Raw genomic sequence first — 13,141 nt, 5'->3', positions numbered from 1 at the left:
TCGTGCTGTTGTGCATAGACGGAAGTGCCCAAGCGAATCCTTAAAAGAATTATTGATTTTTACAATATTCTACTGTGTGCATGCATTATTAAATATGTTTACAGATGGTGGGATTCCTGTTGATTGGCGTTGGCGTGTATGCGCGTGCAGCTTCCATTGTCACAAATCTACCAATTGTGGGTGGTATTTTAGCCTGTGGCGTCATATTGATATTAATATCAATACTCGGACTGATCGGTGCAGTGAAACATCATCAAGTGATGCTGTTTTTCGTATCCTTTTCAAAAAGAATATCATTAAACATATCGTAATTTCACAAAAAAAGATCTAAGAATGTGATTGTGATAAATATTAACGTAATAAGTGGATTATATATACATATTTGCACACGGAGATAATGAAGAGTAGCGGATTTGATAATCTCCAACTAAAAATAAATATATTTTCAATTTCCAAGTTATAGTATTAAAAAGTTTACTTTGCACTTTTTAAATTTACTGCCATGTGTCAAGAAAATGGAAAAACTTGTTCAGGCTTCTTAAAATTCGTAAACAAAAATTACGTATGTAAATTGAAGAATTATTCAGTATGTTTCCGCCTGCGATAATCATATTGTTTGTTGTTGTAGGGGCTATCGCTTCGATTGACCTTATGTGCATGCAAGCATATTTAATTTAAATTCATACAATGAAGTTCGTATTTACATATTTATTTGCTGTACCACAATTTAATTAAGTCAATTGAGGTGGTAATACATGTGCGAAAGTAAATTCATTAACTAAATAATGCCAAACAATTTGTACATATTTTCCTTAACTTAAAAATCATTTAAAATGCACAGTACATGATCATTCTCTTCATGCTCTTCCTCATTCAATTCTCCATTGCCAGCTCTTGCTTGGCTGTTAATTCTGAGCAGCAAAAAGAGTTCGCTGAGGAGGGTTGGAATAATGTACCAGATTCTATGCGTCAACAAGTGCAGGATACATTCACTTGCTGTGGCTTTAATTCAACACATACAGGCACAACATGTGAAGCAGTCACTAAGAAATGCTGTCCCGATTACATGGAAAATTGCGCCTGCCCACCGTGTCTGCCCGCTTTGGAAGATAAGATCAGCTATGCCTTTAAATTGTGCGGCGGTTTGGGAATTTTCTTCAGCTTCACTGAGGTAAGCGTACAATCTTATATTTTGGAACAAAATAATATACTTGAATGTACATTAACAAATACATATTAATTCTTTTATTTGGACATGCAAACAATGCAGTTCATTGGTGTATGGCTAACAGTTCGTTATCGCAATCAGAAAGATCCACGCGGTTTGCCGAGTGCATTTCTTTAAAATGTCTTGCCCGACAAGAAATTTAACAACTAATAATGCATATTTAAACAATACATATATATCATACTAATACGCATTCATACACACATAACTCATTCACGCTTCATTCTTTATCCTAAAAAACAAAAAAATCGAAACCGTAACCAACGTCATAGGTTTTCATGCATTTATATATATAGAGATACAATCATAACTGTTTACGGAAATGATTCATATTCATACATATATGTACATATAGCTATAAATCTAAATATATATAAAATGACACATATTTAATGATAACTATAAATGTATTTTAAACATAACAGAAAATGTTTGCCACAATTTTGGCAACTTTTTTAATAACTGTAAAAGTGAAAATCGTAAAACTGGGATTTAATCATAAGCCAGGTATCAAATGTATGTACGTTGCCGCTGATCACTAGTACTGTTTTTTGGATTGGGCATGCAATTAATAACACCACCTTAGTATACACTCAAAAATTTACAATATATATGCACTGTAACAGCATTTTCAAGTGGATTATACAGCTGAGTTTAAACCACAACCATCATCAATCTTATACTACATACCTATACGAGTATTGTACTTAAATACTAGGGTGAGCAAGCGTTGAACTACTTAAAATACATTCCTTGGTTCTATTATTTTGTATTAAAATGTTTAATTTTCTTCTCTGTTTTTAAGTCATTCTATTGCACTTTTGATTTCATATTTCCTATAGCATTGCAAATTTCTCAAGACCTGTTGTTTAATTATTTAAAATAATATTAATATTGGGTTTTTAAAGCACATTATGCACATAATTATATATTGAAAACTATACTTTTTTCAAACAGTTTATTCTGAGGTATTTTTATTAAATTTTATCAAAATTTTAATTTTTTATTTTTTTTTGGAACACCGAAATATTACACATTTTTCAAATCCTAATGTAAACAAATTGGTATTTTAGAAAACATGTACCGTTAAGTCATCTAAAAACAACCCTGCGCCTTCATTATGATATTCTTTGATAATAAAATATGATTTTAGGTTATGTTGCTTATGATTTCGTACACCAGCTTTTACTTATTTTATTTAACTTTTCACTGAAATTAATTTCTGTAAATATTTATTATATAATTTGGATCTTTTTTAATATACAGATACAGTTGAACTTCTCTAACTCGAATCTCCATAATCCAAAAAAACTTCGACTTATGGAAGGTAATTTGAAATTTGACTTCTATAGCAAATTCAAGAGTTCGAGTTATTTAGAACTTCGAGTTAAGAAGTACAAGTTATGGAAGTTCAACTGCATATAATTTTAATTTTGTATATTATCCATATTTTTATTATATTTTTCTGTTTATTTAATAATTTTATAATACATACAACTAAAATTGAAGCATATTTATTAATATTACATCTATTTTCCAGGTACTGGCAGTCTTCTTGGCGCGTCGCTATCGCAATCAACACGATCCAAACTATCCACCAGCGCGCGCAATTTTCCCACACAATTACCAGTATTAGTGAAAAATCATAAAATGAGTTTCAAATGAAAGCCGTTAGCGCAAAAAACAATTATATAAATTAAGCTTTAAGTTTGCGCAAGCGTATATAGTTTGGCTTGGAACCGTTTTAGCAAACGCGAACAATTCACTAACACTTCCACACATAAATGCAATTCAAAATGTTGCTATACATTTCGTTTACTTCCTTTTAGTCACAATTTATTAGTTGGCATTTGAAGATTTCATATTTTATGTATACTTATTTGGTTGTAATTTTTGTGTTCAAACTGCGCTTGCATATATTTAGTAAAATTATGTTTAAATTAAGTTTACACCAGCTATATTGATTTGATTCTGTAATATTCTAGTGATTTTTATGTACTAAAGCAAATTGTATTTACTTTTGTTTACAATTTGTTGAATTTAGTTCAACTTTTTGAGATTATTATTTTTTAAATAAAATTCATAATTTAAATAGCATAATTGTAATTTTGTGTATGGGTTGCTAAAACAAAAAATACTATAAATATATACATACATGTATAAACCTAACATGTACTATCTATGTTTGCTCAATAGCTCTAGTTTAAACATATATGTATTGGTTGTATGTAGATTTTATTGTAAATGTTCCTTTAATTTTAAACAACTACCCACAGCACTGAAGGCAATCATAGAAAAATGTGTAGACATTATTGATAAAATATTTCCAGCATAATGATATAACGAAAACCTAATTATTAAACTCATTAAATTAATACCAAGCTTCCTTGCAAACAGCTGCTTTATTGTGGTATACAGACACCGTTCTCCGTTAAAAAATTTTGCTAATTTCTATAAAATTTTCAAAAATCATGCATAACACCTTCACCTTTACACTCGATACATATGTACATGTTTATACACAACATTTTTAAGATTGTATGGTCATTTGCAAATAACATACTTATACATACATATATACATATACGATGAAGTACGATAATATTCTCTGTATTCTGTGCTGTGATTGAAATAAATATGATCTTTAAACTGTACACTAAGGAAACTTTTAAATTTATCGTTATATGTATATAATAAGGTTTCAGTTAAGGGAGATTCAGTGCACGTAATTTAATACAGTGGCTGCAATTCGCTGGAAACTGGCAACATAGATACATATGCACGTGTGCATGGGGTGGAAAATATGCATATATTTTCTATTATGCATATGATTTATGGGAAAATATATGCACACCACTACATTTATTGCAAATTGTGTGCGTGTGTGTATTCTTATTCTGCATCTCTGCATAAATAAGTTCAACTCATATTGCTTGCTTATTTTTTGCCTTTCATTATTCATGACAACTAAAACTCTTCGCAAGCAGCCAAGCACAACAAAAACTATGGTATATGTTAGTCAGCTGTCTAGTGAGTTGCTGGCATGTACAGACAATGCATTGTCGTCATTGTTGTTGTTGTTTTTATTGCCATGATTTATATTGTTTTTACGCAACTTGTTTGCGTCAAATAAATTTATGCAAAACATGTTCTTATGCATACATATGTATAAGTGAAGGCAAGTGCATGGTAAAATAGATTTACCGTAATTCAACGCTTGTCAATTTTTAGTGGTACAGATTTAGCAGACTGTCAACAACATTTTGTATTCTAAATTTATAGATAAGTGATTTCTGGAATTGACTAAAGCAAATCAAAAGAATCCTTTGAGTTATACTATCAAAGACAGTTAACGCCGCAGAATTACTCTGTGGAAATTTTTCTGCTGTTACAAAAATAACAACAACTATATGGTTCACAAATTTAAATTTTCTCCAACTTTGAATATTTGAAGAAATAATTGAAAATAGTAATATCAAATGTAATGATATTTGGTCAAAAAAGTATGTATGTAGATATAAAATTACTTATATCATACATCAGCTGTAGCTATGTTGTATTATTATAGAAGTAAATGTATTTTAGTGATCTGATTTCTATTTTCCTGATCTAATCGACGTTCAGGCGAATAATATATTAGTATTACTAAGTAGTTTGATAACTTTTCTCAATTCCTGTCAAAGTAATACATTTGCAAAACTTTTCGAATTACAAATATTAATTCAAAAATTTAGTATTAGGAAGAAGTTAACCTCAAAATACACTTTCAGATTTTTGTTTTTCAAGTAAGGTAGAAAAATTGGATTGATCTTGAATTGAACCTGGAGAAACGAAATATTTCAGAAATTATAAAATAAAAAAGCAACAATATAAAAATTCATATTCGAACTAGGCTGTTGAAGAATACAAACTGCTTCGGTAAGTACAAATACTTTTAACTCCTATGGCAGTAATAATTTTCTTTATTATTAATTTTTTTTTTTCACTATATTACTATAACTGTGAGAAACTGAGTTAAAATACAGTGGAACTTCCATAACTCGAACTTCTCTAAGTCGAAGATCTCCATAACTCGAAGTCAAATTTCATATAAATTTTTTCAAGAGCCAAGCAATAAAAAAGTGCAACAACAAAATTACAGAATACATGTTTTAATGTGGGTAAATCTATCTTTTACAGCTTTTTGTAAAATTTATATTTCAATAAAAATTTCTATAACTCGAAGTCTCTCTAACTCGAAGTGTTTTTGTGGATTATTGGAGATTCGAGTTAGAGAAGTTCCACTGTAGTCATTAGTTGCAAAAGGTGATATGAAATTTGTCCAAATTAATTTTTATTATTTATGTTCTTCGGTGTTATTTCATAATTTTCACACAGATAACACAGGCAAAAATAATTTCTTTGGTGCCCAAGTTATTTGAGTTGATTTGAGCTATATTTGGGGCGCTAAATCTAAATCTAAAATAATAATGTTAATGTAAGTTCTAATAAAAAGTAATTGTAATATACTTCTATCATCATTTTGATTGATTTTGAGAAATTCATTAGACTTCAAATATTCGTCCAAATAGACGGCGAATAAAGTACCCAACACATTATCCGTGTCTGATCGTTTGCTTATTTTTAAGGTTGTTGACGCATTCTAACACTAAATATGGACAACCTCGCTTGAAAAAAGGTTCTAGTACCGCATTTTTTCGAGAGATACCAAAAAAGATTTCGAATAAGTTGGAGTGATCACGCCATGTTGAGTTCTTTCCATTATTAAATGAATAATTTTCTTAGTTAAATTAAAGTAGTCGAAAGAAAGTCTATAGAGGAAAGAATTTTCAAGTACAGCAGTATTCCGAAATAACGAACACATTAATTGTCAGAGCAGTTAGTTATGTCGAATTTTTCATTAATTCGAGTACTCGTTTTTCAATAAGTAATGAGTTAATTATCCGAAAACTGCAGAATAATGCATTATTTTTATTAAATAATTTGTTTAAAACACATAACAGATCAATTAAAATGTATCAAACTATTTTTTTATTACTAATACACGTAAATTTCGATAGACTAGTAAATTTATTCAGAGTGCGCATAGATTTTATAAGGTAAATTCTTCCAAAATGGTCAAATTCCGGAAATTCTTAATATATTCATAGTTTCTTTTAAATTGTTTAACGTTTTTTTATTCTGTTTTACCACGATTTCAACGCTTGTCTTCTTCATGTTCGGTTGTTAAACCGAGTACTTACAAATCCCCGATATTCATTTTTTAGGGTACTCAATGTAATAAATTTGCTCGTTCGTTATAAGCGGTTTTCGTTAAAACGAATATTCGTTATTTCGGAATACTACTGTATTTAGTCTCCGAAATATAATAATTAAATGAATGTGAATGAATAAATATGTATACAAATAGACGGCGAATATCAAATAATTTTTTGTTCAGATTTACTCATGTTACACATATTGACAGCATTGATAAAAATCAGGGAAGATTTTGCACATATTTACCCTAACACCTTTAGTAGATATTTAAGCAAGGATGATAGGTATCTCGAACCACGGTAACTTAAGTGAAACAGAATGCGGTCAGTAATTCTTTTGATGACCCCCTTCAATCAACAAAGTAGCCATCACAACTTTCGTGAGTGATCATTTGCTAACTTTCGAGGTTCTTGATGAATTCTAAAAAAATATCGACCACCTACAAATCAAAAAGGTCTTAATTCCACATTTTTTCGAGATATGCCAAAATAGCTTTCGAATTGGTTGCACTGCATCACTCGTTGTTAAGTTACTTCTGTCATTAAATAAATAATATTCTCAATTTATAATAATTTAACTGAGCAGCCGAACATTTCCATATCAAAATATTCATTGACAAATTTTTCTAATCAAGTCCTCAAAATATCATATTTAACGGTTTATCATGAATGAAAAAATGGCTGGTCATAAAATATTCCAACGTCTGAGGTGTTCTTCAGTACACTTTTATATTTTTTTATAGTTCTCATTTGCCTTAAGGTACAATGTTTAGGACCTCAATTTAGGCTGTTATCTCGTGAGAATCCCAAGATATATGAATCTGATGTGATGAAAATTACGGTTATTTAATTCTTTTGCTTTTGCTTGAACAATTTATATCGATGGTATTTCGGTTCGATAATTTAGAACTTTTATTGGTGGTAAATATTTATGTAGATCTTAATTTAATTTACACCAATCTTTGTCAGTTTTTTAATTTGTTAGCGATATATCGGAAAATTATAATTCAAAAGCCAAGAAAAAAAATGTGTAAATACTTCCTAGAACAAAGAGATCAAAACAAATGGGAACCTGAGTGATTCTGGCAAAATATTTTCCACTCAGTATTGAGTGAAGTCTCCAAAAGCTTTTAATGTACGTCAAATTGACTCATCATATAATGTCTGTATTAGGGTAACTAACATTATATTATATATTAGATATTTACAGTTATCTCAGTATTGTTGTTATGCAATGAAATACATTTCTTTCCTGCAACTCACGTGCCCCTTTTGGTCGTCTATGGCAACAGCAGTGATAGAAGTTTCGATGGTTTTGACCGATTATCTGTTTGGCTGTCTGGCTTATAAAGCATAATAGATATCAGGATATATATTTATATATATATTGCTGATATATAACAGTAAATTTATATATACTTATAGATATACATGTATGTATATTTAGAGGTGTGTTGCATTCAAATTTCAACCATCAATTCTCTTATTGTTGTGTAAATAACACGTGTTTCATGTGAATGAGCGGCAGTTAGAAAAGTGGGCGTGGTTGTTGCGCCTGCTTACTTAAGCTTAAAGGAAGACATTTTGTTGTCTTGGCGTATAATACTTATGCACTTAGTAAAACCGGTCAAATATCATACTGCAACGGGTATAGTGAGTAGCAACCAACCCCTCCCCATTCTGCTCTGTGTGCTCTCATCACTTTTGACGCTACCTCTCTTTCACTCTTATTTTTTTATGAATTTGTGGCACTAAAGTGCCGGAATTCTATGCTTATCTTCAACGGAATTTCCGGTCTATGACGTGCTCGACTGGATTCTTACGAAAATAATGCCTTTACATTTTTGGTATACCAACACTTTATACATACATATACTAACACATTATCTTACAATTCTAAATACATTATTTAACAGTTAGTTGCGGAAAAATAAGTAGTGTTTATTTGAAAATGCTTTATTCAGCATTTGCTGAAGCATTTTATTTTGCTTTTTTTGTCAGAAAGATTTATTGCGCATTCTGGGCATTCATTCTTTTTCATTTACTTTATACTCACTTCTTATGCCAACCCCTTTTAAACTTTCCTTTTGTAACTTGTCTTGCTTTCTTTTTTCGTTTTTTTTCTTGGCGCTGTCGACAACATCAGCTGTCGCTGCCAATTTAAATAATTCTCGTATTGCCAGCTGTGCGGTCCACACGCAACATTACCAACAACAATAATCTGAATAATCAGACGGCCGCCTGTCGCCTCAAAAGCGCTGTTAATGGCAACTTGCTTTCTCTCACATTCAATGGAGAGATAGGTGGTAGGACTTCTGCGACCCACTTTCGATTATATTCTTGCCAACCAACAAGTGAATCAACACTGTCTTATACGAGTATATTACGCTACAGGCGCGAAGCGCACTTGTTTGTTGTTAGTGTCACTTACTCAACTCGGCGTACACCCAAGGACAGGAACGGGGTATACAATTTAGAGTTATTAAGCACAGTTATTGTGTTGCAGTTGGCAGCATTTTAAATTGATTTACATAACAATATTTATAAATTGCTGTTGTTAAGGATTTGAATTTCCATTGAAAATGAGAAGTGGAGAATGCGGTTCGCCTTAATTGCTACGCATATTTGAGAATATCAAGTTCGCACCAGCTGCAAAGGTTGAGATTCAGAAAGGTCATAGAGGTCACAGGCTTTGAAATTTATATGCGTGTATGTTTGTACATATGTAATGGAAAAAGAAAACTTGTGTGTGAGCGCCTATCTACAACTATTCACATATACTTCCATATAAAAGTTTATAAACTTAGTTTCCATGTATGATTTTGTACTCGAATGCTGTCGATTGTATGCTTTCGCTTTTCAGCTTTGGCAAGCTGCCTACAATGTGGTTATTATAGACGCAACAAGCTTAACAGCAACTCACGCTTACCCTTGGCTGCTACATAATATTATGATTTTGAATGGTTATCGTATCTTCCTTATTTTACTTAATTTTCTTAAAACATTAATATGAAAATATGATACATATATGACAATTATGATGCATGAATTTGGAATGCTCAAAACACATCTGGTGATATGAATTAAAATCCACAGAATATATAAAAAGCAAATCGAAAAATCCGATAGATGGCGCAAAAAGTTTTTCAAACAGTTCGACCTATAATGCTTTTGGCATGCAATCTATACCAGAAGAAAACTAAAAAAACCCTGAAAAGCCTTTTCTCACCCGAATTTTGCTTACTTATATCTTTATGAAGCTAAATGCCTTTAGAAGACGAACTCTGGAAATAAATTCGAACAATTTTTAAACGTTCCACTGCCGCAGTTCTTTGCAGAGAATTTTAAAGCCCTAAAAAATTCAAGAAAATACCTGTCATTCTTATAATATATAAGCATTTATATTATATCAATAAACCCCATGAATTTTATTTTCAATAAAATTTGAATATATTAAACTTTCAATAAATACCCTTACACACACGTACATATATACATTTATATGCACGCCAAACACTCGTAATTCCAACTGATTTACATAAATATGCATACATAAATGTTTGCAACATAGTATTCGAATTTGTCATATGAAATTGGTTGATATAGTACGTATGTAGTTCTTATGAGCACCCACATATACGATATGGCGTATGAGTGACCTAAGTCGACTGCATTACGAAAATTAGTTGCTCATACGCAATGGTGTGAAAAGCTCTACTGATTTATTGATTTGTGTATGCATTATTTACATATCTCTAAACACAAATGTAGTGAGTCACTGAAGGGTTTATATTATTCATATTTATGAATATATCTAGGTGTTTATATAGTTGTCTCTACGAGTACTTTGTGTGAATAGAAGTTGAGGTTAAATACATGTGTAAATTAGCAATTAAATCAGACAATTAGTCAAATCGATATACATTTGTTCGAAACGATACTTCTGTTTTCAATATATCTGGGTTAGGTAAATGCCGATTTTGGAACAGAGATTTTTTGATACTTGTATTATTTGTTAGAAAGTTAAGTAGGGGTATGGGATTCATTTATAGCGGGGTTTCAACCCGGTTTTGCTATTTTCTAACTCTTTCTAAAGAGGTGTCATTGGAACTATTTTACATACCAGAAAATAATCATTCATAATATATGAATTAAGAAAATGATTACAAATCAATAGTATCAATGCTTCATTTGAGCTAATGGGAATGTTACTGAAAATGCCCTTATATTTATATTGCACGAATGTCTGTAAGCTTGTTCATATGAATGAATGTGCATAACTCAGTGCCTTTCACCACGCAATTATATATTATAATTAGCTGTAAATGTCTATAATATATACTATTGAAGCATTCAAGGTCAATTGATATGAATTCAAGCCAAATTTCTGTAACTAATTAAGTAGCAGTTGGTATGATATAATTTCGTAATTGACTTCAATGCTTTGAATGCTGAAGTTTGCTTAAACTGCACTTAACTATGTTGTCTTTCATTTAACTCATTAAATTAGTTTTTTATTGTATATTCATATTTTTGCTGCTTTTTCTGCTCTGTATATAAGTAGACAAAAAACTTCACTGTCGATTTCATGTAGACTGCTCTTTCTTATTGGTTGTGCAATAAATATACGCCTAAATTTGATGATTTGTCGATATTCTAACTATGGAATATTATGTTAGTTACATTGATTTGTACTGGAGAGAGCATTTTGGAAATTAAATGGAAACTCAAATTGGTAACAACATTACCATACCTATATTTATGTATTCATAAAATATTAATATATATTATACACATTAGTTTATAAAAGTTTTAATTTCCTACCTTTTTCGCCTTCGGTTGTTCGGTTTCGGTTGTCTATTTTTGATTTTAATGAAATACATACTTTGGGGAGACTAATTATCCATGGTGAAATTGTAGTTTCTGCAAAAAATAAATAAAACACAAATATACTAGTAATAAGAAAAGGCACATATAAAATAATTGAGGAACGGATAGCGGATTTTTTTTTTTTTTTTTTTTTAATTTTATTAACATAAAATTTGTCCCATATATTCGGCATGAAGTCCATTAGAATATGGGAAATCATTATATATGGATAATTTTGGACCGATTTTACTCCTTTCTCCACCATGCTAAATTTTATCTCAGATTATGGAATATTCTATAAAGCTCACCAGATGTTTTAAAATCTCTGTTTTAGATAGAGATTTTAGTGAGGAATTTAGTGACCTGGTTTTACTTATTTTTGACACATAAGCACATTGTTAGGAGAAAAAAATTCTCTCTGACTTTCTTTAGTGTATATATATAAAATATTTACAAATATTAACGGTAACGAACACTGAGGTCCTCATGTCAGATACCTGCGGCTTTGAAAAGTTATAGTCCGATTTTTTTCATTTTTTAAAGAGCGGTGCTATACATCCAATGCTATGTTTGTGTAAAGTTTTATTCCGTTATCTCAATTGTTTCTTGATTTAATATTGTTAAGTGTATGAATCGGTTGGAATCCAAAATTGTATAATATGGGAACCATGTCCCAAAACACTGGAGACATGTCGTCCATCTATCACAACATGATCGATCTGGTTGCTAGTGATTCGATAGGGGGACTGCCAAGTAGCTTGATGGATTTTCTTATACTGGAATCTAGTACTACAGACGACCATATTTCGGTCCCCAGCGAAGTCGATCAGCCGCAGGCCGTTAGGCGATGTTTCGTCGTGGAGGCTAAATTTTCCGACTGTTGTGCCAAAGACACATTCTTTACCAACTCTAGCGTTGAAATCGCTAAGCACGATTTTGACATCGTGGCGGGGGCAGCGCTCATAGGTATGTTCTAGGCGCTCATAGAAGGTATCTTTGATCACTTCGTCCTTCTTCCGTGCTGGTCCCGTCCATCGAATTTCTTGGATTGCGGTGATGTCAGATGTTACGAGAACATCAATCAACTTGGCAGAGGCACCTTCCCAATTAATGGTCCGGACATTCCAGGTGCAGGCCCTTAAATCATAGTCCTTAATACGTTTGCTGTGGTCGTCATCAAAATTGGGGTTCCTTATGCGAGGCTGTTGCTTCATGTTCATTGGTTATTCGTTTTTATGTGCTGGGTCTCAAACCCTACGCACAACCGCATAAGCGGGATTCGTCTTCTCACTTTAGTTCGCCTCGAAACGGATGTCTGTTGGCTACCCAGAGGATACTTTGTCTAAGACCGGAAGTCGTGAGCTGCTTGTGCCACATGCAAAAGAATCATTCCTGGCCACTCCCAAGTGAATGGCAGTCAGAAACTTTCCTCACTTACGTGAACTTCTACATATGACTTCCATTCGGATCATCAACATATCAAAAAGATTTACCAAATTTGGTTAAAATTGGTCGATTATTTCTCGAGAAATGGTTTTTGAATCAAAAGCAAAAAGTAGTTATGGCTTGAATTAACCTCATAACCTTTGTATGGTGAGTAGACCCACGCCTTCTATCCGATTTTACAATCGATTCTCATTGTATGGAATCAAGTATTGGCGCTTTCTAGAAAAGATCTTATACTTAAAATTTTACTCATATTATGTTTGAATATTAATATGAATCTTTCAACTTAAATCGATATGTGGTGTTAAAGTTTTTGTGTCTTTTATAAAAGAACACAACA

The 13,141-nt window shown here is 31.6% G+C and overlaps 1 protein-coding gene across 2 annotated transcripts in view; it reads left to right on the top strand.

Moving 5' to 3' along the window:
• LOC105213498 (tetraspanin-13) overlaps positions 1-3,882 on the top strand; it is a 72,024-nt gene extending 68,142 nt beyond the window's left edge. Inside the window, exons 3-6 of one of the 2 annotated variants that reach the window (XR_008470847.1) lie at positions 105-272; positions 842-1,171; positions 1,271-1,947; positions 2,769-3,882. Coding sequence is in view for 1 of the 2 variants with exons in the window: in XM_054228921.1 (XP_054084896.1) it covers positions 105-272; positions 842-1,171; positions 2,769-2,864 (594 nt within the window). In the remaining variant the exon portion in view is untranslated. The remainder of the gene's footprint in view (positions 1-104; positions 273-841; positions 1,172-1,270; positions 1,948-2,768) is intronic. The other variant, XM_054228921.1, reaches the window with a different exon arrangement.
• The last annotated feature ends 9,259 nt before the right edge of the window (positions 3,883-13,141 follow it).

Source organism: Zeugodacus cucurbitae, chromosome 2 (genome assembly GCF_028554725.1).
Source record: "Zeugodacus cucurbitae isolate PBARC_wt_2022May chromosome 2, idZeuCucr1.2, whole genome shotgun sequence".
NCBI lineage: Eukaryota > Metazoa > Arthropoda > Insecta > Diptera > Tephritidae > Zeugodacus > Zeugodacus cucurbitae.
The sequence above is the reverse complement of the archived record's forward strand: the minus strand, read 5'-3'. Positions and strand labels throughout refer to the sequence as shown.